Source organism: Prosopis cineraria, unplaced genomic scaffold, assembly GCF_029017545.1.
Source record: "Prosopis cineraria cultivar Desert tree isolate PC_DT_omini unplaced genomic scaffold, ASM2901754v1 PC681, whole genome shotgun sequence".
NCBI lineage: Eukaryota > Viridiplantae > Streptophyta > Magnoliopsida > Fabales > Fabaceae > Prosopis > Prosopis cineraria.
Window position 1 is genome coordinate 2,953 of NW_026556006.1, and position 27,231 is coordinate 30,183.

Consider the following 27,231-nt stretch of genomic DNA (forward strand, 5'->3'; position numbering starts at 1 on the left):
ATCCCATGCATGCAATTGCAATACATCACTGACCTTAATTACTATTAAATCATTTCATATATATTATATTTATTATAATAAGAATTTGAGTAGAAGTTAGGTGCATGTATTGCCTAATTATGAATCCATCTTCTGTTTTTTGCCTTTAATTGTTGAATGATAAAATTAAGAAAATTATGTATGAGTCTCGTGTGAGAAAATTAATTATAGATTCCATTTACTTGTAAATGTTGGAGTTTAACGTGTAAATGTTAAAGTTTAACTTGTAAGTGAACTGAAAAAATAATTAATTTTTATTTAGGACCTGATTATAATTTTTTTCATAAAATTGATTTATATCATGCCAAAGTATTAAAAAAAACATATAAGTATCTACAAATTGCACGTTTTTGTTGCCCACATCCACCAGCATGGGTTAATTTTTCACACGAGAGCATATGCGTGCAGTGGTAATTAACACATAGTCAATTTGATAAATGTCTTGAATCTTTTTAGTCAGTCGCATGGCACCATAGATATTATCATTTTAATCGTATGGTTGCTAGAAATGTGAGCACAAAATAGAGAGAGAATATCAAATTACAACTTTGCCGTTTTTATGTGCTATATTTTAATCTAACAATTTATATAGTTGTAGAGAAATGATTGACATACATTCTCATCATAAAATTATCATTTAACTCATTGTTTCATTTATTTATGTTCAAACATAAACTTTCAAGTAATGATAAAATTCTACGATTGTAATTAATGTGATACTCATGATGAGATTTGAGGCATTCATGAAATCCAAGTCCAATTAACACTGCTTAATTAATATTTAACACATATGTACATATTTGTGTCACATTCCTTCAAAATAATATACTCTCTGGTTCTATTTATAAGGTAGAGAGAAAAAAAAATTAAATCTATTTATAAGGCATTTGCTAATTTTTAAGGTTTCTCTTTATGTTTTTATCCTTATTAAATGCTTTGAATAAAAATATCATTAATAAAATTTAAAAATATTTATTAGGAATAAAAATAAAAAATTATTAAATTTTAAAATAAATTTAATAAAATTTAATTTTTTTAATTTTAATTAAATATGTTAAAAGTTATTTATAAATAGAATAAAAAAAACATATATATATATATATATATATTAATGGTCAAACTTATTACATTATCTTGACCGGCGCGTACTATTATGAGAGATAGTGAAATAAAAAGTCATTAGAAGTAAGCTAACCACTTGAGAAACAGAAAGTAATTAAGTGTATATAATTACAAGGCCTACAAATAGAGTTGCGGGTGCAAACTTCATTAAATACAAATTATAAGTGAAGGTTTGTGAGATGTATTGTATTAATTCACTGAGATTATAAAATTTTGCTAATATATTTACGCCAACCAACAGTGATGACAGTGACTTCGGTGGTGGTAGTACGCTACGCTCTGGACCATGAGATTCCATGGATCACACACACACACATTTTTTTCTTAATTATAAATTAAGGTTTTTTCCTGAGAACAAGAAATTAAAAATTCACAAGTTATATTATAAAGGGACTGCTCACAAGTGGCAAGCATCATTGCCACACACCTAAAAAGAAGCACAATATACTCAAACCCTAATTTCATATATATGTATATATAATTATGATTCAACCCTTAATTTCAAAGGCAAATTTAATTTCCGTATTCAGTTGAATATCTATAGATTTCTCCCGCGTTTGCTTTTTTTTTTTTCAGTATAAAAATGATTACTAATGCAAAATGTGATTAATCTCTTGGAATAGAAATTTGTCACACAATTAACTTGTTCAAATATTAAGTTTCATTACTGAGAAAAGAAGCGTGCACAATAAACTATCTGATAGAGAATTTTTACATGATTTGTTTTAAAAAGAAAAAGAAATTGCGTGGTGATCAAGGGTACTTATCAAATATTCAAATTGCATCAACATGTAATCAAAATTCAACGTCCAGCTCAGCGAGTTTGAGATTTCTAAACTTCGCGGTTCAAGTCTAATAATGTGCCCGTGAATAATAATAATAATAATAATAATAATAAAATTAAATATTTGTTATACACATTCGAAGTTATTATCTGTGCTGACCAAAAAAAATAAAACAAGTAATTAAAATTGATGATATATTAAGGAAGACGCCATGTCTACATATTTTATCTTTACTTCTGTAACTCATATTTCTTCCTATTTACTCTTTCTCATTAATTGACCACTACCCTCCAGACATATTAAAATGATTATACTGTAAAATAAGATTGTTTTACTATTATTCTCTTCTGGATTTAATTCTTAACAAATATTTAAAATTTCATGGCAAAAAACTTAGATGAAAGAAATGAACTCTGTATTTTTTTAAGAAAATTTGAGGGTTTGAATTTCAAAAAATAAAAAAGTCATGTTTTAAAAATTATATTTTAATTAAACTCAATAATGGTTGAATCTAGGATTAGACAAATGTCTTTATGTTGCTTGGGTAGAATAAGCTTATCCAGACCCTCGCATTTTGGGTATAGAAAATAGTGGGAGCGATGAAAGTGGATTACCTTTACTTGTTTATGAGTGTATGGGATGGGTATATACATGGATGTATAAATTTGAAATGAAAATTAAATTGGAATGGCTGACAAATAGAACATCTAGGGAAGTGGGAAAGAAAGAGAGATAGGAAGGAACTTTAAAGCAGAAAAAGCAAAAAAATAAAATAAAATATATATATATATATATATATATATTTTTCTAATATAATTCCCATCTGTCTTCAGACCCGAAGTAAAAAAGAATAACAGGAAATCATATGTACCACTTTGCCCTTCAATATTCACACACACACAGCTAAAGTTTCAGTCTTTGTATTGCGGTCTGGGGACAATCTCTCTCTCTCTCATATTTGAAAGTCGGAATGATTTTCTGGCATTTATACTTCCACGGTTCCACCCCACATGGCCAAACCTTTAAGAAAACTCAACCCTTTTTTCTTTTCTGTGTATTCTTGATCAGCTAGAAGCCTAAGACTTCAAGTTGTCTGAAATACTATATCCATTGTCTTTCAAATTTCAAGCACTAGACCCGAGAGAGTGAGAGAGAATAGAAGAAAGTTGCTGTTGTTCTGCGATTTCAAGGAATTGGAAATGGTGAAGGAGACTGAATTATAAGGTGCTTAGAATAGTAGTTCTTCTGTGATGAGTGGAGTTCCAAGTCTGGTTTTGTTCCGTTTCTCATGGAAGAAGAAGACAACCTCAATGCCAACAAACAGACACACGCATGGTTCTGAATAGTACGCATGGTTCTGAATAGAAACAAGCCAAAGAAATTTCTCAACCATGGATTTTAGCCTGTGTTTCAGCTCTCCAATCATTTCCCTTCTTGTACATTTCCTCGTTCTTTTTGCTTCTCTAGTTTGTCCTGTCCATTCCTCTCAGTCTCAGATTTTCAGTCAGACTTTTCACCCCCAGAAAGAGCTTCTAAAACTCAACATCTCAGAAGCACCGATACGCGAAAATGGCCGGCGTGTCCGTATCGGATACGTATCCGACACGGACACGCGTTCAGGACGGGGGAACGGCGCGTCCCTTTTCCCAGTTTCTGGCGGACGCGGGCAGATGCGGGTCGAGACGGGTTGACGCGGGTCGGACGCGGGCTGACGCAAAACTCTGCATTTTTCACCTCTTTTTACTCAGTCCCAACTCCAGAAACCCGATGCCCTAAGATTTTCAGCTCCAATCGACCCCCTTCTCGTGTTTTCCACTCTGTCGCTCATTGCCTGTGTCGACCGCTGTATCGCTCTGAGTCAGACGCGTTTTCACTTCTCACTTCGCACGCTGCCTCACTCTCACGTCTTCGACCTCATCATTCTTCAGTCTTCAGTCTTCAGCTTCAATCTTGATAATTCATTCAGCTTCAATCTGAGCTCTGCCTCAGCGTCTTTGACCTCATCTCTATCTCTTCTGCTTTTCACTTTTTTATTGTTCAATGTTGTGCTGCTGCCTGATGGATATTTATTGGGATTATTGCATTGCTGGACAATGAATATTTATTGCTCAATTCTTCACTGCTGAACCGAGAGAGGCAGAACAACTGATCAGTTTTTTAAATTTAATACTGAATTATTAAATTTTTTTTATTTAGATGGATTATGTTATTGAGTTAAACATTGATTTATTTTTAATTTTTATTGACTCTCTTTATGTTAAAATTTTTATTAGAATTATTTTAAGTTGATAATTATTTTTTGCCACTTGATAGTATTTAAGTACTTAACTATTTGTTGTATTATATTTTATGATGGCATTAGACATCTTGAAATTGTATTTTTAAACATTCAAATATTTAATATTTAATTATTTATATAGCCGTACCCGTATCCTAAAATTTTGAAAAATAGCCGTGTCCGCGTATCGTATCGTATCGTACCCGACACTCGTACCCGTATCGGTGCTTCTTAGCTCAACATCATAAGAACTCGTCTCCACCAGATTAACAAGCCTTATGTTAAAACAATTCAGGTACATCAAATTTTCTGTTTGTGTGTGTCCTTTTGTTTTCATATGTCATGAATATTTGTGTGGTTTTGCGCAGAGTCCTGATGGTGATATAATAGACTGTGTCGTGTCTCATCAGCAACCAGCTTTTGATCATCCTTTTCTCAAAGGACAGAAACCATTGGTATTGAAATTATATTTATCTGAATGGGTTCTCCGATACTGATATGGATTTTAACCAGAATACTGGAATTCTTTTCTTTTTTTAATTTTCAGGATCCTCCAGAAAGACCAAAAACCAGTCATTACCAAATGGGTTCGTTGAGTGATGAGAATTTTCAGACATGGACTTTGTCTGGAGAATCATGTCCTGAAGGAACAATCCCAATCAGAAGAACAAGAGAAGAAGACATGTTAAGAGCCAGCTCGGTTCGCAGATTTGGAAGAAAAATCAGAGGCCGTGTGAGGAGGGACTCAAATAGTAATGGCCATGAGGTATTCATTCATTCTTCTTCTATCTCAAAGCCAGAATTTTCTTTTCTTTTTCTCTCCTCTGACGAAGTCAAGCATTTAACTAAGAACAGATACAAGAAAATATGACAGAATATTGCCATTTTGTTACGCATTCTGATTCTACAATTAAATCCATAACCATAAATCTGACCACCAAACACCACCCAAATTAATTCCTCTTTCTTGTTTACGACAGTGATGACCAAAGTTTTTCAGAATTCCTCTGCAAATAGTTTCCCTTACTCCAAAGCAACAACTTCAGAACTGTCTTTTTCTCTTACGATTTAACAAAACAGGCTCATGTTCATCTTCAAATCACACCCACCAACCTGTTCAAGAAAATTTCACAATCTGTGACTGTATTACAAACTTGGTTATGTGTTATGTTCAGCATGCAGTTGGATTTGTGAGTGGTGATAAGTATTACGGAGCAAAAGCAAGCATAAACGTGTGGGCTCCACGTGTGACGAATCAATATGAATTCAGTTTGTCTCAAATTTGGGTCATTTCTGGTTCATTTGGGCAAGATCTCAACACCATTGAAGCTGGCTGGCAGGTACTGTTCACTCATTAAATTATTTACAACACAAAACACTCTGTTTTTTCTCTGTATCGTGAACTTTCTTATTAATGCATCACACTTAGCGACTTAGATAAGCATTTAAAAGGCCACCACCAACAACCACCTACCTCTCAATTTTTTTGCCGTTGTCAGTGTAATTAATAATATTTGGATTGCAAGCAAGCAAAGAAGCTAAGTTGCATCAATTTTGATGCAGGTCAGCCCTGAGCTATATGGCGACAGCTACCCCAGATTCTTTACTTATTGGACTGTAAGTGGATTTATTACAATGTTGTCTTTACTTATTAAATGTTTGTGTTTTGCTTGTTGTTCAAGTGTAAGATGATATGTGTGGATGCAGAGTGATGCTTATCAAGCAACTGGGTGTTACAATTTATTGTGCTCTGGCTTTGTTCAAACTAACAATAGAATTGCAATTGGGGCTGCCATTTCACCTACTTCTTCTTACAAGGGCGGACAATTTGATATTAGCTTGCTTATTTGGAAGGTAATTATATTTCTGCTTTAAATTTAATACTTCTACACAATTAATTCATGTTTAATATTACTGATTAATTCAAAATGATATTTTTCAAATTCAAATAAGAAGCAGATTTAAATTTAATACTTTTTTCATTTATGGTAGGTGAGTTCATTTGATTTTTTTTTTTAACCTTTTTAATGTGAATGGTAAAAGTCAAGCTTTGTCACATAAGTCGTGAAATGGACCAAGAGGTGTTTTTTTTTTTTTTTCTTTTCGTAGTCAAAGGAAAAAAAATGGAAAGGATGGGTCAATGGTGGGATCTCCACTGTTTTGGAAGTCTCGTGTTGCCATTGAATTTTGTGTCTAAAAACTCTAAAGTAGAGGCAGGGCTTATATTTACGGGAAGATGACATTTAAGAATTATTTTTAATTTTGTAATAAATACCTTCTTTTTATTGTCTTGGGTGGATAAAAATATTGTTATAATGAAAATATAAAAAATTGATAGGAAATATTCCAAATTTGTTATAACTTTAATAATAAATTTAAGTTGTAAATTTTCGTTTTGTAAAATATTAAAAATTTCTTATAACTTCATGAATTTAAGTGAATGGTGATAAATTTTATGGAGTTTAAGTTACTATAATTTTATTACTCTGCAAAAGTCTAGGAATTCTCTTATAAGTTTTAGAAACAAAAATAAATAGCTGCGAAAAAGAATGTATTCGTTAACCATTGTAGACTCGTAGTAGCGCCTTTGTGATCCGATTAGAGAATGACAGGATCCGAAGCACGGGAATTGGTGGTTGGAATTCGGGTCGGGCATCCTAGTCGGGTACTGGCCGGCGATGCTGTTCACGCACCTGAGGCAACATGCAAGCATGGTTCAATTCGGAGGAGAAATAGTGAACTCGAGAGAGTCGGGTACCCACACAATGACCCAAATGGGAAGCGGGCATTTTGCGGAAGAAGGATTCGGAAGAGCCTCTTACTTTCGAAACTTGCAAGTCGTTGATTGGGACAATAACTTGATTCCTTTGTCCAATCTTCGGGTCCTTGCGGACCACCCGAATTGCTATGATATCCAAGGCGGTGTTAATCGTGTGTGGGGCAACTATTTTTACTACGGTGGACCCGGCAGAAACGTCAAGTGTCCCTGATTAGTGATAAATTGCAAACCCCCCGAGGGGGGAATTTATTTTTGGGCATTCTTGGGCAAGCTTCTCAGGCTGATTATTTAATAATATTAATTCTTGTTATATTAGTATTTTTTTTTTAGGATTTTGCATTTTGACTAACCAGTCATCCATTGCTTATAGACACTTGTGTAAATCTCAAACAAGTTGAATACTAAATATAATATCCTCATTTGTATCTTTGTTATATGTCTCTCTCTTTTTTCTGCCTTATTTTACTATGTTGTTCTGAGTTTTTTATTGATAAATATACGTTGTTTTAACCTTTAGCAAAAATATAAATTTTAATTCCTTGATTTTTTAAATTGTAAATTCAGTTCTTAAATTTTGATTCATAACAATTAAATTTATAAATATACACATTCTTGATTTGGAACAGCATAGTCCGTGTAATTATTTAATTTTAGTACAAGGTCCTTATAATTTTTTAATTCAATAAATTATAATAACTGAAATGTATTAAGTTAAAATTTAAAAATTAAATCAATAATTAACATAAAATTTTGTGATTAAACTTGTATTATCCTTAAAATTTATATTTTACCTACTCTGTGTTTAACCTATGAAAAAATATATTCTATGAAAGTCCAAAAAAAGTTCAACTTAATAGATTAACAAAATCCCATATACAGCCTGACATGAACATGTATATCTTTTTTTTTTTTTGTATTTTTCAAACTTGACTTCTCTCATTTTTTTTATCTCTTCATTTTCTCTCCACCTTCCATCTCAATTATTGAATTCATTTTTAAAAGTTTCATAAAATTAATTAATTTTTTATAAAATTTTATATTTTAATAATAATTTTATAAAATATTAAATTTTAATTATTAAAAAATGAATTCAAATAATCAAGATGGAAAGTAAAGAGGACATGGAAAGGGGGGAATGAAGGGAAGCCAGTCAGGTATTTTTTTTCATTTTCATTTTAAATTATTTTACTGTGAAGAAAGGATGTATTGTATCAGATGTTTTAATTTTGTGTCAGATACATTAAGTTAAAATATAATAAAAAATTATATACTCTATATATATAATGATTTTTATACTTCGAAACAAGACAAAATATTAAATCACTAGCTCTACCAAAACAAAAGTTGGATATGCTGATAAAGAAATAGATTAAGTTTCACCAAGAAAAAGAACAGAGAGAGAAAGGGGAGGGTATTAGGTTTCCTCTTCTCATTCCTTATTATATATATTTTTTTAACAAGCATTCTTTATTATATTTAAACCGTCTAAATTTAGCATAAATTAATAATGAAACATATTTATTAATTTTTTACAAATTTTAATTAATATAAAAAATAAATATAAATTTTATGTTTATTAATAATTATAAAAACCTAACAAATATGTTTCATTATTAATTTAAATTCATATTCAATATGGATGGTTCAAAATTAATATTAATTTATTTATAATTTTTTTAAATTGATTGTCCATATAAATTTTGGATTGTGCAAGTTTAACATTAAAATTATCAAAATTTTGATATTAATTTTGAATATTTATATTAAATCTGAATTTTTAGACTGGTGATTAGATTCAATAAAAATTTGTATAAATTGATAATTCAAATATATTTTTAATAGTGTAAATTTAATATTAAAATACCAAAAAAATTATTATTAAATTTAGATTGTCTATATTGCTGATTAGATTTGATAAAAGAAATTATAAATTTCTTTTTTAATAAATATATTGTAATTAAATTAAAATATTTAATATTGACGGTCCAAGTTGAATATAAATCTGAATTGCCTAAATTTAATAGGACTTAGGAGGATGACGAAAGGAGGGAAGCTGAGTCCGATATTAAAAAAGAGGATCTTAAGTGTTATGAATTATGTAGTGTTTATGTTTACGGGAAACATGATTCAGAATATAGTATAATAAACACAAATTATAAAAGATAACTAATGTAGGTGATAGAGAAGTGATTTGAAAACGAAGTTATAATAGTATACCATTTCTTGTTTCTACATTTTTAATTACCTCACTAAAATTAAGGGGATATAATTAAATTATTAAGTTTGTCTAAAAATATAATAAACTTTACATTTTATGTTATTTAAATAATTTTTTAAAAATTTATATGACACTATTTTTATAATTAATGAGTTTAAATTGCTGACAAAAGAAAAGTTAATAAATTTAACTAAAAATAGTATTAAAAGTTATAGTTAATATTTCATCAAGTAACTTATAAAATTAAATAATCTTTTTAAAAGTTATCCTATAATAAAAATATGATAGGGTTTGAAGGGTATTAATTAGGAGCGAGAATCCCCCGTATTCATTTTTGAAGAAGAGCACGTGAAAGTGTTGAGAATTTCATAAGTGAGATCCTCCATCCCTATAATATAGTGAACATTAATGAGTGGATATCTTAATTAATTTGCTTGAAGTAAAGTATACGCTATCATGCACACCTTCATTATTTTTCGTCAACATAGAGCAGATCGGTGGAAAAGGCCTCATTCATGCATTCCTGCATTTCACTTGCAATAATTAAGCCAAGTTATGCCCCTATTACCATCCCATAACTTAATTTACTTTACTAGTATTTTGAATTTTAATTAATACTTCTAATTCAAAATATAAGCACTTTTTTATTAAAAAAAATTTACGTACTAATACAATCTTCATTCTCATAAAAATATATATTTTTTCTTCTTTTTATCCATAGTTATAATTACTAATATATTTTATGATGAGTGAGAAATACATTTATATGAATATTAAGGTTAATAATATAAGTGATAAAATGAATTTTCTTTACATATATCAAGTTATTTATATTTTGAACAAAATTAGTTGAGCAAAAATGTTTATATTTTAAACTGAAAGTAGCATAATATATAAGAGACGTTCAACTACTCTAACATGTATTAAAAAACAAACTATTTAAAATTGATAACTTTAACGAAATATGTACATATTTTTTCAATAAAATTCATTAAGATATTGTAGTCTTGTCTTTCTACACATAATTAACAGCAATTTGGAAACAAGTAATTAATATTCTCTTCACAACAAATTACGAGATACTTTTAAATAAAATTTTGCAAGCCAATAAATTTAATCAAATACACTTAACAATTTTAGTTTTTTAAAATAAAAATATAAATTTTAAAAAAATATCCTTCATTTAACATAGTGAGAAGAGAGAGAGAGAGAGAGATGAAAATTAAAGAGTAAGAGAGATTGAAACAAGCTTAATTAATAAAACCTCAATTTTTTAAAGTTTATTATATTTTGAGATATCAAATCTTTTTTAAAAATATCTTATAAATTATGATATAGGTAGTTATTTTTTCACTATACACATGTATTTATTTTTTGGAGACAATCTATTCAAGACATGGCTGAACATTAAACATGTGTATGTGTTTCAAAAGGGACTCAAGAGTAATGAATTCTTTTAAAAATGTGTAAAGCCTCTTATAAGAATGATAATTTTTGTAAAAACTCTTATAAAAAGACTTGAGGGAGTAATAATTAATATAAAAGACCACAACTAATTGATATAGTTAAAATGCATTAATGATTATTTAATTATGTAAATAAATGCGGAAGGGATTGACTTGGAAGGCAAGTGAAGGTTGGGTAAATAATAGAAGACTTTGCATTTGCTACTAAAAAAACTATTAATGTGAGGATATTCAACTTATACCCATTATAATTAGCGCGATTTTGTCTTGATCATGTTGAGATGGGTCTTATCCCAACTTCAAAAACAATTAGAATGAAACTTTGCAGGACGAGATGGAAAAGAGGTTCGGACAGGACGGGACATGAGATTGCTTTCAGAATGTCTTGTTGGGTCCCAAATATTATATAGATGCATATATTATTTTTTATTTTAAATGTATACATTAAATATATTGATATAATTTATACTTACATCAATTATAATTTCAATACGTGCTATTTTTATTTAAAACTAAAATTTTTTATATTGATAATTTTAATGAAATAAAGTAAACAATACAAGGTAATATTTTTCTTTACCATATATTAATTATATTAATATAATTGATTATTATATTTACATATTTAATGACTTTTGTTTACATCATATTTTTTGTTTTATTTTCAAAAGAGTCACTAGCTTAATATATCTTAACTAAAGAAGAAAAACAAAGACTTGATGTTGTGTCGGGCTTGTCTCTTATTGTTTCTCTTAGAGCAAAGAGATCACTTGTAACCACTATCATAATGTATCATGTCTCATGTATATTTATAATTGTGATTGATGTAATTCAATAAATGTTGTGATTTATGTAGTCATGTTATTTTGGTTTTAAAACTTAATAAATTACGTGATTTAAAATTTTAATTAATAAATATTATTATCTAGACATTTTTTTCACATTATTTATTGCTGTTCCGGTCTTGTCCCAATTTCTAATGGGATGGGACAAAACATGGGACAACAATTTGATCTTAATAATATTTCAAGACGAGACACAAGATAGAAGTATCCTTATCTCCTCCCATCTCATGAACATCCTATGTCAATGAGCTACAATTGGCTGCGGAGGGGATGGATCCATCAGAGGTTAAAGGGTAATACACTACTATTGATGAAGTGATAGACAGACAATTTTTTTTTTTTGGGCCAAAGATAATTCACTTTTTTAATGTCTTTTTTTCTTCTTCTTCTTCTTCTTCTTCTTCTTTTAAAATATAATGAGTAAATTTTGTTGATAATAGAAAATATTTCCTCGAAGACACTGAAAATAATAAATAGATCTTTTTGAATTACATTGTATAACGGAACCAGTTGAGCCACGGTTCCCTTGTTTCTACTGGAGGGAACACGGCTGCTACAAGCGAAGTCTCATTTGGAGCCCATCACATCCTAGATTTCCGGATTTAGATTTCAGACCATATCCATGCCCAAATTCACCGTAGAAATTGGGCCATGGGCTTGACATCTCACAAGCCCAACTCTTCTCCTCGCAAATAAGACTCCTCCTTCAAACAATTCGCCATTCAGGATAAGAGCTTAGCTTTCAGACAATTTTAACTGACGATGAGTATACGACGAAATGAAGAGTGGTGCTTAGAAAATTTCTCTGATTTGTTTCTGTTATATGGAGAAAACTATGATTATTTTGTTTGTTCTTTTCTTGTTCTCCACGCACAAGAATTTTTTAGCCGTGTTCTTCATCCAGGCCCTGTGTTACTTGCATACGTCTTCTAATAATTATGTCAATTATACCTATGAACTTCTAACGTCTCCCTCTAAAATTTGTTTTAGACAAAAAATAGAACAACAATACTCATTTATCATTTTATTATTAATTTAAATTTAAAATAAACGAATTTCCCAAAGTAAAACATCCATTCTCTTGTCAAATAGGAGGAGTATAGGACACGTTGTTAAAATTGACCATTTGACAATGACCGATAGCGCAAATATATGATGAATGATGAATATGATTGCCGATCTGCCGTCTTGGTGCTCCTGGAAACGTCTAGAATCTTGCGCGTTGATCATGCCTCGTCATTCATCACACACTCTCCTGAGTTTAGAGTAGTCGGCTCTGAAACCCATTTGGACAAGGTGTTTAAGTTTGAAAAATTATTATTATTATTATTATTTTGAGAAATCGGCTTACAATACCCTTGATAGGCTTTGAAACAAACACTTAGATTCAAATAACCCTCCAAACTCTGTTGTTTAACATGATAGATGTTCATTTAATTATTGCATTATCAAAATGATTAATGTTAGTTCTATTGTCATTTATTTTAACATGATATTAATAAATTTTTTACTAATTTCTTAAATACGGTTATTTTATGAAGTTTATTTTTTTATTTTGATTAATATTGTATTATATGATATATAAGTTTTTGTATCTATTGAATTTGATAAGGTTGATTTACATTAAAAAATTTTATTTTTATTTTAAAATTTGATCAAGATTCTATACTTGAATTTGTATTTATTTATTTTATTAATTTTTTTATTTTTAAAAATAAAATAGATTTATGGGCTTAACCTGAGGCGGTTAAATAAAGGTTGGGTCTTCTAAACAGAATATTTTTTTGGAGCCTTTAAGGCCGAGATTGCCAATTTCTTGATCCTTTCACGTGCTTCTCCACCCACCATAACGCCCCCCCTCCCCAAAAATCTTTTTTTTTTTCCAATACAATTTTTCGACTACTACTAAAAATAAATGAATAATCTTGTCAAAACCTCTAATTAAAATAACGAGGTAGCCTGCTTCACTAAATTTACCCGGCTGATAAAAAAATTCTCTAAATTCACCTCTTGATGTTTTATCCAGCCTTTTTTGGCCGACACGTTTTAACCCCATTATTGATGGAATAAGTTTATTTATCTATCTATCTACCTAACTATTGTATTTCATCTTCTTTTTCTCTTGCCCAATTGCTGTATTTTAACTACAGAAAAGGTTAGAGCAAACCGTTCCAAGCAGAGAGCATGATTGCCATGTTACTTGACTTCATTACAAATATATTTTAAAAATTAAAACATGAGGTTTGGATTGTAAACCAGGGATATAGTTATAAAATTAAACCAAAACATGCATTTATAATGCAGGAAAAGGGCAAACAGGGCTGTTGGCATAATATAGTTAAACTATACATGATGAGTTTTCACCTTAAAATTACTGTTTTTAATCCTCAATCAGCATGCAAGTAGTAAATTTATACTATGTTTGAATACATGTGGATTTAAATTTAAATTTGAAAGCCAAATCTATTATTTGGGTAATTAAAAATGTGTGAATTTAGATTTGACTCAAATCCAAATCCTACCTTAATCTTTTTATAATTTTAAATTCTTTTTAAACTCTTATCATTTCAAATTTCAATGGAAGCTTTTCTTTTCTTTCATGTTTGTTCATCGACTTTACCACCTTTTCAACTTGGACATCATTGACTCCAGCTGACATCTATTGGGACCGAACTACTAGTGTTGATTGGGATTGGAATGTCAGCACTAATAAAGACCTGACAACCAATGCTAATAGGGATCGAACCGCCGGCGCTAGTCAGGATTAGACAGCAACCTTTGACTGGGATTTGATCACCGATGCTGACCGAGACCTGATCGTCGTCTTTGACTAGGACTGGATCGCTGACATCGATTGGGACTAAATGGCCAACTTTGATCATGACCAAAGGGCTAGAGCCGACTGGGACTGAAGCATCGACACTAACTGGATTGGATCGTTGGTAATGATTGGGAGTGGACTGTCGGTTATGACCAAGATTGCACAATCAGCTTTTACTGAGAGTAGAAGGTCAAAGTCGATTGGGATTAAACCGTTGGCTGTGACTAGGATTGGGCTACTAGTGTGATTGGGACCCCACGGCTAGCACCAACCAGGACTAAACCACTAACGTTGACTAAGACCTTATTGCCATTGCAGTCTAGGATCAATCTATGATTACCATCTTCGATTAGTCCACTTTTATTTTTCGACACCAAACACCACTGTTAACCTGAAATGGTCTAGAGTCGTCTAGGTTTGAACAGTTAGAGTCGACTGAGACAGGGCTGCTAACCTTGATTTAGATTAGACCATTGACTTTGACTAAGACTGAACCAATAACATCATCTAAGTTGCCTTTAAATTCTAACATAGAATTAGAATTTTGAAATTTTATTTAAGATTCAAATAAAAGATTTTAATAATTTAGAATATATAAATTTTAAATGTAAGATTTTAAATATAAGTTCTCAACTCAAATTCACCCATCCAAACGCAACCATACTATTTTTTAATCCTCAATTAACATGAGTTTTCATCTTAAAATGACAGCATAGTGTATTGTGATGTACCTATCTTCGTATAACTTTTTTAGCGTTTTGAGTTATGAAATCATATGTTAAAATTTTGTGATTAAGTAATTTTAGCATTTTACTTTTAATGGATAATATAGTTATTCATTTAATATGTTTTGTGACATAGTTGATTTTGAATAAGATTTAAACAATTTTAATTTAAAAAATTCAGCAATAACTATTACTATTGTATTGTCAATGATATGATATAAGTCACATGTGTGCGTGAGAAAAATAGCCTAATTTTTAATATGGTTCAATATTTCAATTGAAATATTATTTTCTTTTGATGTCATTTATCTTGATACCTTCAATCTAAAAAATAAATCATGACCATAAATATTAGAATGATCATTAAAACTTAGAACTTTTTTCAAGATTTTTGCCAAAAAAAAAAATCAATTCAAGCTCATTTAAAATAAATTAATTGATACTCACTTTATTAAAAAATGTAAGGTATTTTTAATCAAATCTCACCTCAATAAAGTAGTTACTTATCTTTAAAATAATCCTATTTTTTTATATTTATCTCTATTTAATACGGTGTTTCACTTTAAAAAAATATAAAGTGATATATTCAATAAGGGTACTTTTAAAAAAAAGTAATAATTATATCTTGAAAAACCAAAAATGCTTTTGCATTTTTGAATATCCAACTTCTTAAAAAATGTCTTATAGTTTTAAACGAAGGGAGTAATTAATATTGTGAAATGAGAATGATATGAATAAATTGTTAATGGAATGATATAATGAACATTAATATTTAATAGAAAAATAGTGGGTTAATGGTCAATTTTGCCCCTCAACTAATCATGAAAGCTCATAAATAACTTTAAACTCAACTATGAGTTAATTATATCCTTCAACATAAAAGATTCATCCCATTATCACCCTCACGTTAAACATGATAGATGTCTGTTAGTGTGGGTCTCTTTTTTATATTTTTATTTTAAAATATTAATTATGGGTGTAACATCTCAAAAATTATTCCCTTAATTAGTTAAGCTAATAGAGGATAAATTTATAAATTTAAATATAAATAGATTTAAAAATAGTTAGAGAGGGCCATTGGGTTTGGTTTTATTTTTTGGATTAGGTTTGGAAGTGAATTGGGTCACTCAAGCTCAAATTGAAGAGAAAAGAAATTAGATTTTTGACCCAGTGCATTATGCTGTAGCATAAATTATAAAATTAGTTTTTTTAAAAATGCAAAAAAGGGTCTGAAACAGGGAGAAATGGCCAAAAATAGAGGGAGGGCAACAAAGAGAGTTGTTCCTCTGGTAGAGCATTAACTCTTGGGTATTTTGAAGGTGATTGGAGCTTAATTTTACCTAAGTATTCTTCCTTATCTCTTCTTCTTCTCTTTACACGTTTTGGAAGTAAGATTTGAGGTTGGGAGATGATGATTTTTAGACCTAGGGCTATGGGTTTGAATTCATTGATCTAAATGAAACCAATAAGAGTTGTTTAGGTTATCTAAACCTAGATATAGTGATTTTATGCACCCATGAGAGTGGGCTCTCAATTATGAATGAAATTATGCCCTAAAGTGCCATAAATATGGTGCTTAAGGTAGATGGCTACTATTGATGTTAATTAAGGATTGTGTTAGTGTTAATTAAAGCTAATGAGAGCTAATAAACCTAATGTGGTGATTAAACTTAATAGTTGAGAGCTTTGGGTTATTAAAGTGTTGAAATTTGAGAGTTTGAAGTTAGTAATTTGTGACATTGGTGATGATTTTGAATTGTTGGATTATATATTAGAGATTATTTAAGTTATTGAGAGTTAAATGAAATTAATAGGAGTTAAGAAACTCATTGGATGTGAGGTTAATTTTATAGTTGAGAAATTTATTTATTAACATAGGAAATTAGATGTTAAGAGTGGTGATTTTAATGATTAACAGTGATGAGTGTTAATGTAATTGAAGGCTAACCTCACAAAGCATCGATGAGCTCAAATTTAGCTCAAAAGGTAAGTTGTGATTGAAGGGTAACCTTTGACCTTTCAAATGTTTAAGATAACCAAGAAAACCTAATTTTTTATAATTGAATATTAATTAATTATTTATTGAAATGGTTGATTTGAAACATGTTTAATATTTTTAAACTCATGATACAAATTTGGCATGGTTTGTAATGTATTATTGTTGAAAATTATATGTATGTTCCTATACATGCTAATAGTGATGATGAATAAGAAATTGTGATTATGTACTAGTTGGTGTGTGAAGTGAGTTGGGTATGAGTATGAATATATGGATTCATGATATGAATGGTTGATTAGAATGCATAGACATATGTGATATATATGCATGGCATGATCATTGGCGAGAATCCACCTAAGGAAAGGAGTAGGTGACTAAACTCACATGGTATTAGCAACGAATGTTGGAATCAAGAGCTTGCCTTGGCACCGACTATTGAAATAGAGAGGTAGCCCTTGTCTCATGGTTGATTCAAGACTGTCCCACTTATTCTATAAGAGATTTGAACTTAACCAATTTCCATCGGTTCATGAAGAGGCTAGATTAAAGGCATAACACCCTATAGTTATTAGTATTAAGGGAAATCGGATTATATAAGTGAGTGAGTTGACCCTGACCTGATAGTTCCTCACAAGTAGAAGGCTAAGTTAGTTCATGAAGGGCATAACCATCGAATAGGCACCGGTTTCATGTTGAAGATAATCAAGAGAGTGTAAGGTTAGCATATGATCATGCATTTAGTCCCGGCCACATGATTGTTAGTATTATAGTTTGGTGCAGTTTAAGGGTGTGTGGTTGGTATTATTGCAACCCTAAATTGTGCGTTATTGATATATATATATATATATATATGATTATGTGTTTGAAGCCTAATCACATGGTTGTTATTGTGGTGGTTGAGGCTATATGTTATCTTACATGTTTGTGTGTATTTATTGCCAATTGCATCCGTTTTTTATTGATACGCAATTGTATAGATTAGGTGAAATTTAGTTATTGAGTGGTTGTACTCACCCCTTAGTTTTTAATATTTTTAGGGCCTAGCTCATTGGGTAAAAATTGGGGTAAATGAGTCGAGGCATGGGATTATAGAGTAATCATTTATATGCCTCTTTATGTTATTTTATGTGTATTAAGATTGTTAATTTTCCAACTAGAAATCACATGAATATTTTTGGTACCGTTTGCATTATTATAATATCATACTTGTATATTTTGTGCCATGGGTTAGTGAATTTTAGTTGTAAATCTTAATATAGAGTCAAAATACTTGTGCAAGTGGAAATATGTGTATTTTGACTGGTTTAGAGTGAAAATGATTGTTTTGTGCAATAAATTCCTCTCCCTTATGTTTTATGTGTTATAAGATTGAGTGGTGAGTTTATGATACATGTGTTTTTGGTTGAGTGTGGTGTATTGCATGAGTCTTATATGGTTGTGATTTTAAACACCCTTATTATGTTTTGAAAGTATAAATAGGTAAGTTTTCATTGTGGTGTCCAACTTTTGATTGAGAAATGATTTGAATGTGAAATTATTGTCATTAGCTAGAGTTTAGAGAAAGCTTTCTGTAGGCACCTAAATTATCTCAATCAGATGTCGGACGGAGATTTAGTGCTCATTAGAAGTCCAGCCAGGAAATTTGCCATGACAGCTTCTGTCATGGATTCTGCAATTAATGTTGCAGCATAAAATTTTATGCTGCAGCATAATTGTTCCATAATTCATTTTTCTACTATGTTGACTCCACTTTGATGTTATCTTACCTTGTAAGATGTCCATACTTCTGTATACATGTTTTTCTCTGATTTTATTTTTTAAATGATTTTAAATGATCTTATAGCATTTTGAGTTTTGAAAACTTGAGATCCTATTTATGTAAACTTGGTAATTTACTTGGGTTAGTTCCGTAATTACCTTAATTATGGAGTTAATTGTGGATTAGTAGGAGAGACTTTATAGTGGGTCCCACATTATTTTTTAAATATTTTTCCTCCCTCACTCTTCTCCCTTTCCATGCAACTTCATCACCTCTTCATCGTCTTCTTCTTATCTCCCCCACTCCTCTCTCTCCTCCCCCTCTCATTTTTAAATCACTCATTTCTGTTCGTTTTCATGTGTTTTGATTGTCCATTATGCTATGTTCTTATGTGGTTCTGGTGCATGCACTTATTTTTGAAACTCAGATGAGCATTTGTTCTCACCATATCCTCCTTGTGCAGTGGCTCAAAGAAGACCAAAATCCAGCTTGATGAGTGCAACAACCCTATCGATCATTGAAACTTTTCATATGTTGGGTGAATGTCCACATTAAAGTCTTCAATCTTTAGCCCAAAAATATGATCTTGCCATTGTCATTTCAACCCTTGAAGATGCCGAGCTATTCCTAAAGATTCATGACACCGCTTTCAAAACCCAATCCATCATATATTGAGGAGTAGTTCCATGATCTTACCAAAAGCTAGGACAATGAGGAGCAAGAGCAAGAGCCCGAATGATTTCCTCTCCATCGTTTACCTTTATTTTCTATTCAAAATACAGAGCTAAATAGAGAGTCGCACCTACACGTCCTAATCAGCTCGGCTATGGGAAATGATCGAAAGTGAGGCAACATATGTTGAGGAGTAGTTCCATGATTTTACCAAAAGCTAGGATAATGAGGAGCAAGAACAAGAGCTTGAACGATTTCCTCTCTATCATTCACCTTTGTTTTCTATTAAAAATACATAGCTAAACAAAGAGTTGCACTTACACATCCTTAGTTAGTTCGGCCATGAGAAATGATTGAAAGTGAGGCCGGCAAGAAGTTTAAAAGTCTTGTCAACATCTTTAATGACGGAGAGATTGTTGAGCTTGACTTAGGTGAGATGCATGAGGGATTTGAGGGCTTGAGATCTAAAAGTCTTGGGGTGGCTCGTTCAAGATCTTGGTCGGATGATGGGGGGAGAGAGAGAGGTGGGGAATAGAGAGAGAAGGTGGAAGAGAGAGAATAAATTTTAAAATTCTTACAAAATATAAAAATTTTGGTGGGACCCACAAGGCAATATTTTATAATAAATAAATATTAAAAAATTTAAATGTGGATCCAATTAATATAAAAAATTGCACGCCAAATAGCAGCATGATAAATTTAAAATTTTTAGCAATTAAATGATATAAATGATTCAAAAATAATTACTAGTTATCATAGTATAATATATAAGCAAACATTTTTTGAGATTTAAAGACGGCCGATTGGCAGTACAAGACTATCCTATCCTAAATGAAGGAATAATTTGAGCCACGTGGATGGTCAAGGACCTCTAACTTCCAGAATGTTCTAATTCCAAGGGTGAACAACACGCAAGCGTCTTTCTCCCACTCAAAGTGACCACGGACAATTGAATCATACATTACTTTTTCTTTTAATTTATTATGCTCCCACAAGTAAAGCTTCCTAGTGTTATAAGTGGGTTAAAGTCACTTCCTTTGCAGCATGATGAAAGCATGAAAATTAATATATCATTTAATTATTGCTGATGCCTTTAGTGTCCAGAACCAAACAGCAAAGGCAAGATAAAAATGGTTCACCAAGCTCTCAATATTTTAATTATGTATTTATACAAAGTACGTTACCCTGGTTATACTTTCTCACCCCCCCCACCAAATTCCTACTAAATATAACATGGGTCCTCTTTTACTGATCTCTTTTTTATTTCTTCTTTCTCTCCCCCATCTCCTTCTTTTTAAATAGAAGTTTCGTTGTCATTAAGCATTATCCAGAATCTCTGAATGTCCACGTCATTCATTCGTATGTTACATAAATATTACTTAGCATTAGTAGTGTAACCCAGCAGTATAATTCATCACTTAGAGTTTTGCCAAAAACAAAAGTGCCTAGTTATTACTTAGTTTATACATAAAGAGTTTGTTGTTTTCCCAAAAGATAGCAGGGGACGCAGAATCCGCATGTGGCACACCACATCACATATGCCATTCCACATGCATTGAATGGTTAGTATATCGACTATAATTTGTTGGTACATGATTTTCCCCTAGGGAAGTCTAGCTTAGTTAACTAATGGACCTTTTTTTTTGAAGAAAAAAATTCTAACAAGGTTATTTTGAGATTAAAACTATAGAAAAATTATTTGAGATTGGGTTTAATTGATAGGATTAATCCTTCATAATGTAGTGAACTAAAACTCTATTTGATACATGACATTAAAAAGTTGAAAATTAAATTGAAATTGGGATTGGGTTAGCATACAACATTTGTAGAGTGGAGTAGTTGTTATTTAGGATTGATGAGACCCATGTAGGTGGGATTAGATAAATTCATGGGGAGGTGGTATTGAAAAATTAATATTGGGATTAAAACTCTCCAGATAAAAGTGCCTTTCCTTCTCATCAAGTCTTCAATGAGAACATGCCTCTATCTCCTCCCTCTTTGGTCACCTTCTCTCTTTGATTCGACGCACAGTGGGAGGATGCTCATTGGAATTAGCAAGCAATGGCATTCTCCGATCTGGATGCTCAAACGCATGATAAGACCACATTCATTGGCAAGCAACTGCGTTCTCCGATCTAGACGTAGGGACCCATGACCGGATGATGTTCAGCGACGAGCATCCGCCATGAAGGATTAAACCACTTTATTTTTTTACTGTGAGGAGTTAGCAAATTCCTTCGATACCTTCGTTTGTCTTCTCCATTGCAAATCTAAAGTTAGCTAAGGGATGAAGGAGACTTTTTTTTTTTTTTAATAGAAGAGGCTCCATCACAGACTTGAAACTAGCTAAGGGATGAAAGAGATTTTTTTTTTTTGCCCCCCAAGAAGAGGCTCCATCCCAAATTCAAAGCCAATGGAGGAAGGAATTTTTTTTTCCAAGAAAGGATGAGTAGTTTTTTTCCCGACAAGGGTATTGTAGTCTTTATAATTTTATATATATATATATATATATATTAAATGAAAAATTATTTAAACATTTTCACCTACTACCAAACATGGCTTTTAAAACTTATCCTCACTCCCAATCCCATTCTCGATCTCTTAAAATCCATCCCTCATATCAAATAAGGCCTAAAATTTAAATTCTTATTAAAAGAAGTGTTTATATTTATTATATGTGTGTATATATCATATTATCAGAATTAATATATTATTAGAAGAACATATGACCATGTGATGATAGTGATATCAACATTTTTGTTATTGTGCTTGTGTGTGTGTATCATATTATCAAAAATAATCATGTTCAAAGCACAGGTTAACACTAAATATGTGCATTTTTCTAATAGTAATTTAAATGTTGATTCATCATGTGGATTTACTTTTCTTGCTAGACTTAATGGTTAATGGTGATGACATTTGAACTTGAATATAATGATTCAGTTGCTAATATCTCATTATTGAGGCAAGTTTTGGCGATAGAAAATGATGTTACATCCTCACAATTGCTCCCATTAAATAAATAAAAAATTAACTTATCTTCATGTTAAAATTACTCTTCCCTTCCCCTTAAAATTGCAATTGGCCCCCACAAAAAAAAATGATGACCTTACATTCTCTTTAAAATTAATCAAACATTTATATTTAAAAGGTTAGAATTTATTTTTAATCTTTTTTAATATTTTTAGTCCTTTATTTTACATAAGTTTTATTTTAATTTAACCCCTTAATTTTATAAAATTCTTTGAGTATTTAATTTTAATATTTTTAGTTTTGTCAACAAAAATTTTTTTATTAAACTTTTAAATATTGACAAAATACTATCAAATGTTGACATATTATATTTATTTTTTAAAATAATAATAATTAATTCAAAAAATAATTATTTAAAAATATCAGTATTATGATTAAATGATTAAAAAATATTTTATAAAATGGAAAGACTAAAATGAATCATTGTATATAATTAATGGATTAAAAGTATGTTTCAGTTTATTAAAAAATATTGTTTATCTTTTATTTATTATAAAAATAAATTTGTGACGGAAATGAAATTAATACATATTTTTGAATTTTCATATAATTTATTTGCATATTTATTTAGTTAATATTTATAATTATATTTTCAAAAAATTATTAATATTTATGTTTGGTATAAATGTTACCTCTATTAGTAACTTTTTCTGGGTCCATCACTGCACCCTCATGTGTTGTCAATTCCTAGCAGCACGTGTACAAAAAGAACTAAAAAATGTAATTTTTTTAATTGAAGTAGAAAATTATATTTTAACCAAACAAACTACAGCTGAGCGTGGGCCTTTTGAGAAGAGAACCTGCCAGATCTGCTGCACGCTGCACGCATCATCCATGAAGAAGCCTCTGGAATCGTATTCGTATCTCAATCGGTCTTCTTTGCCCTTTCTACGAATCGGAGGCGATTATTTGCAAAATTTTTCTACATATTCACATTGTTTTCTTCAGCAGTGGCGTGCGGTCTACAGGCTACAAGCATCACGATTGTATCAGAGGCAATGATTTGACACGCGTCATAACCCAAAGCAAGAATTTTCTTTTTCCACTGTATTTTTTTCTTATTAAATTTAATAAAGTTTGTTGCTCCCTCGATGGACAGCTAAGGCGAATAAACAATCCTTCTGAATTTTGATTGGTGGTCCGTTTTCCATGAGGCAGGCAAACAATAAAAATGTGCGAATTAACCAAAAATTTTTTTTGGCCAAAAGCGAAATAACCATTTTCAAAGTTTGAATTTTGAAGCGTAAAACGACTATAAAAGCCATTTCCGACCCGCTAGAGATCTCCTGGTTGATTCACCTTATGTGGTATTGGTAACATTTTAAGCTTCCACAATACAAAAGGGGCAATCTATTAGCCCGAGCCCCTGGAGGATTTGAAACGTTTCTTACCTTCGGCAAGAAGGAGCCTTCTTTGTGGTTTTTTGCTTTCTGGGTTCAAAGAAGGCTCTGGCTTGCACACTTGTTCGTGGTTCTTCATCTGGGGATTGATTCTGCAAAATGATCAGATTATGGGTAGCTTATCTGCAATTGGCGGAGCTGTTTGTGAGCTCTATCATCCATATGCTTTATGGGTTTTACATTTTCAGTTCAGGTGTTGCTGGGGATCTCTCACAAGCTCTTAGTGATTACTTTTACAAGTCTAAGGTGAATATTGAGGTCAAGGAGGAAATGCGAAAAGAGAAAAACGATGACCTGCCTCCTATTGTGTTACTTCATGGAATTTTCGGGTTTGGCAAAGGGGTAAGTAAACTTCTGTTCCCCCCTGTCTCTGTGATGAATTTGACTTGTTCTCTCCAATTCGATGAATCTCATTCCATTTTTAATCCTCAGCGATTGGGTGGTTTATCGTATTTTGCCGGGGCAGAGAAGAAAGATGAAAGGGTTCTCGTCCCTGATTTGGGATCTTTAACCAGTATCCACGATAGGTGAGTGATTGAGGTGTAGAAACTTCCATTATTTTTCTGGTTCTTGTTAATGGATTTTCCTTTTAGGTTGCATTGCTCTTGATTTTGTGCTCGTTTGGGAAAGTTCTGAAAAGGGTTTTGTCTCAGGGCTCGCGAATTGTTCTACTATCTGAAAGGCGGGCAAGTCGATTACGGCGAAGAGCACAGCATTACTTATGGCCACTCGCAATTTGGACGAATCTACGAACAAGGTTCGAGGATCGGCTCGCTCTGCACTCTGTCATGTTCTTCTAGTCTGTTTTTTTTGTTTTGTTGAATGAAAACAATGTCTTCACAACTTGGATGCAGGCCACTATCCTGAGTGGGACGAGGATCATCCTATTCACTTCGTTGGTCACTCAGCTGGAGCACAGGTTGCTCGTGTCTTGCAACAAATGCTCGCTGATAAGGTTAGTCCCAATAAGTTGTTCACTGTCATGCTGATTGTCTGTAGTGTGGAGAATGAGTTGTTGAAGATTATTTGACATGCTGTCTCCAGGCATTTAAGGGTTATGAAGTCACTTCAGAGAACTGGGTTTTGAGCATAACGGCCTTATCAGGAGCATTTAATGGCACCACAAGAACCTACTTAGATGGCATGCAGTAAGTTCCTATCTATAGACTTATTCTTGTTTATCCAACTTGGAGGATACCTACCTGCTAATTGATATCATTTTGTGGCATATTTGAAGTCCTGCTTTTTCTGATGTAGAAATTATAGCTTACACTTGACATTGAGGGAATGATATCATTCATAACAATCTATTACTGATGTTATCTTATTGACTAGATATGGGGTGATTGGGACAGTTTCTATTGACATTAGTGTGATAGAATAAATATAATAAATTGGAACTGAGAAGTTCCTTTGGTACATATATGATGAATCAAAGGTCATGCTGCCATTGGCAGCAAACTGGTAAATGTGATCTGAAGTCTCAAAAGTGGAGTCTGCACTCAAAAAGACCATATACTTTCTTGGTTCAATTGAATGTTATGAGTTTTTTCATTGGCATGGTGATAATATACGTCACTTTTAAATTGTTTATGTACTGTTGCTAATCTTTAGAATTGTGTTCTCCGTTGAACAAACTGTGATTACTAAAACTAGTGATCTTGAATTTGAGCTTGTTTTAGGCCAGAAGATGGGAGAACATTGAAACCTATTTGTCTGCTACAAATTTGCCGAATTGGAGCGATAATTTATGATTGGCTGGACATTTCCATGCTGAAGTCGTATTACAATTTTGGATTTGATCACTTCAACATGTCATGGAGAAAGACGGGCATTTCAGGTCTTGTTGATTGCCTTCTCGGAAATGCCGGTCCATTTGCTTCAGGGGATTGGATCCTCCCTGATCTTACAATTCAAGGATCTATAAAACTCAACTATCATCTACACACGTTTCCAAATACATACTACTTCAGCTATGCTACCAAGCGTACTAGGAAAATCCTAGGTGTCACACTTCCTTCAAGCATAACTGGAATTCATCCACTGCTTTTTATAAGAGTTTTGCAGATGTCCCAGTGGCGACATCCTTTTGACGTGTCTCCCCCTTACAAAGGATACAGGTATCCAAAGCATTAGACATTGTCTCACCTTTTGTTTGAAGAATGCTGGGTTGTAACTAGAGTTAAGCTTGACCAATCAAGCACACCCTGTAATTGGTGTTGCAGGGATGAGGACTGGCAGGACAATGATGGAGCGCTAAACACGATATCCATGACCCATCCTCGCTTCCCAATTGAACACCCAAACCATTTTGTTGAAAAGGATTCAGATTGTGAACCCTTGCAGCCAGGGATCTGGTATGTGATATGCTGCCTTATTTTTTCTTGGGTCCAAATATCCAAATAGTACTTACTGATAGAACCAAACATGTAGTCTTTTTATAGGTTGACTTTGCTAAAGAGAAATCAGATTATCATATTATAGCACTTACCATCAGTTTTCCACTATTTTGGGCATTTCAGTATGTATTTATTATGTAATTGAAAATATTCTGGACTCGATGCATCCTAAATATTAATGAAACTAGAACAGTATGTCCCTGCATTGGAGGTGGATATTTGAACATGAAAAATAAGTAAAGTGAAATAAAAAAAAAAAAACACGAGAACTGTTTAAGAGTAGTGTTGATTAATGAGATTTGAAGAAACAATGATTTTGTGCTAGGGAGGTCTTGAACTTGTTAAAGGGAAATTTTGTTACCGACCACTTTCTACCCATGCAATTTTCATATCGGAAATTCTTTAATGGAACTGAATTGAATCATGATATTTGATGAAACAGGTACTACAAGTTTGTGGAAGGTGATCACATTCTATTCATTATTAATAGGGAGAGAGCTGGAGTGCAGTTTGATTTAATATACGATGACATTTTTGGACGTTGCAGAAAGCACGTTTTTAGGAAGAAGCTTCCGACACTTCCTAATGAAATTCATCATTAGCTTAGCATATGTGCCTTGATTAAACAATTTTAAGAGAAATATGAAAGAAAAAAAGGCCATTCTTTGCCTTCAGCCCTTCAGGATGAGTCAATATTCACCTTTGTAAATGAGTTCTCTTTTTCTTTTTTCTTTTTTCTGCCTTTTATGCTGCTACCAAGTCCTGTAGGAAGATATCAAACGCTTATTAATAGTGGATAGATTGTCTTTTTTTTTTTTTTTTCCGGGCCAGAATAGTGGATGGCTTGTTACAACATGCAAAATTCTATTTTTTTTTTTTAAGAAGTTATTT

At 31.7% G+C, this 27,231-nt stretch overlaps 2 protein-coding genes across 4 annotated transcripts; both read left to right on the forward strand.

Annotated features, from left to right (window-relative positions):
* Window positions 1-4,567: 4,567 nt before the first annotated feature.
* On the forward strand, window positions 4,568-7,439 carry LOC129298006 (uncharacterized). Its single transcript, XM_054936385.1, has 6 exons — window positions 4,568-4,679; window positions 4,772-4,990; window positions 5,400-5,564; window positions 5,788-5,841; window positions 5,932-6,078; window positions 6,837-7,439. The coding sequence occupies exons 2-6, from the start codon at window positions 4,808-4,810 to the stop codon at window positions 7,212-7,214; spliced, it is 927 nt and encodes a 308-aa protein (XP_054792360.1). The 5' UTR covers window positions 4,568-4,679; window positions 4,772-4,807; the 3' UTR covers window positions 7,215-7,439.
* Window positions 7,440-23,813: 16,374 nt separating this feature from the next.
* LOC129298008 (uncharacterized) lies at window positions 23,814-27,155 on the forward strand. Of its 3 annotated transcripts, none has more exons than XR_008590288.1 (8): window positions 23,814-24,283; window positions 24,374-24,468; window positions 24,595-24,698; window positions 24,796-24,896; window positions 24,986-25,089; window positions 25,624-26,061; window positions 26,129-26,298; window positions 26,783-27,022. XR_008590288.1 is itself a non-coding variant. In XM_054936386.1 (8 exons), exons 1-8 carry the CDS (start codon window positions 24,041-24,043, stop codon window positions 26,940-26,942), a joined length of 1,401 nt encoding a protein of 466 aa, XP_054792361.1. In that variant the 5' UTR covers window positions 23,816-24,040; the 3' UTR covers window positions 26,943-27,155. The 3 variants fall into 3 exon arrangements, 2 of the variants coding, with proteins under 2 accessions (XP_054792361.1, XP_054792362.1); XM_054936386.1 differs by having other exon boundaries at window positions 23,816-24,283; window positions 26,143-26,298; window positions 26,783-27,155; XM_054936387.1 differs by having other exon boundaries at window positions 23,817-24,283; window positions 26,167-26,298; window positions 26,783-27,155.
* The last annotated feature ends 76 nt before the right edge of the window (window positions 27,156-27,231 follow it).

Bases quoted from the DNA above. Each gene is read 5' to 3' on its own strand.
- LOC129298006 (XM_054936385.1), top strand. From the start codon at position 4,808: ATGGGTTCGTTGAGTGATGAGAATTTTCAGACATGGACTTTGTCTGGA. The intron at 5,565-5,787 runs GTACTGTTCACT...ATTTTGATGCAG, and splicing joins CCATTGAAGCTGGCTGGCAG to GTCAGCCCTGAGCTATATGG. The intron at 6,079-6,836 runs GTAATTATATTT...AGAGAATGACAG, and splicing joins TTAGCTTGCTTATTTGGAAG to GATCCGAAGCACGGGAATTG.
- LOC129298008 (XM_054936386.1), top strand. From the start codon at position 24,041: ATGATCAGATTATGGGTAGCTTATCTGCAATTGGCGGAGCTGTTTGTG. The intron at 26,062-26,142 runs GTATCCAAAGCA...TGACCAATCAAG, and splicing joins CCCCCTTACAAAGGATACAG to CACACCCTGTAATTGGTGTT. The intron at 26,299-26,782 runs GTATGTGATATG...TTGATGAAACAG, and splicing joins CCCTTGCAGCCAGGGATCTG to GTACTACAAGTTTGTGGAAG.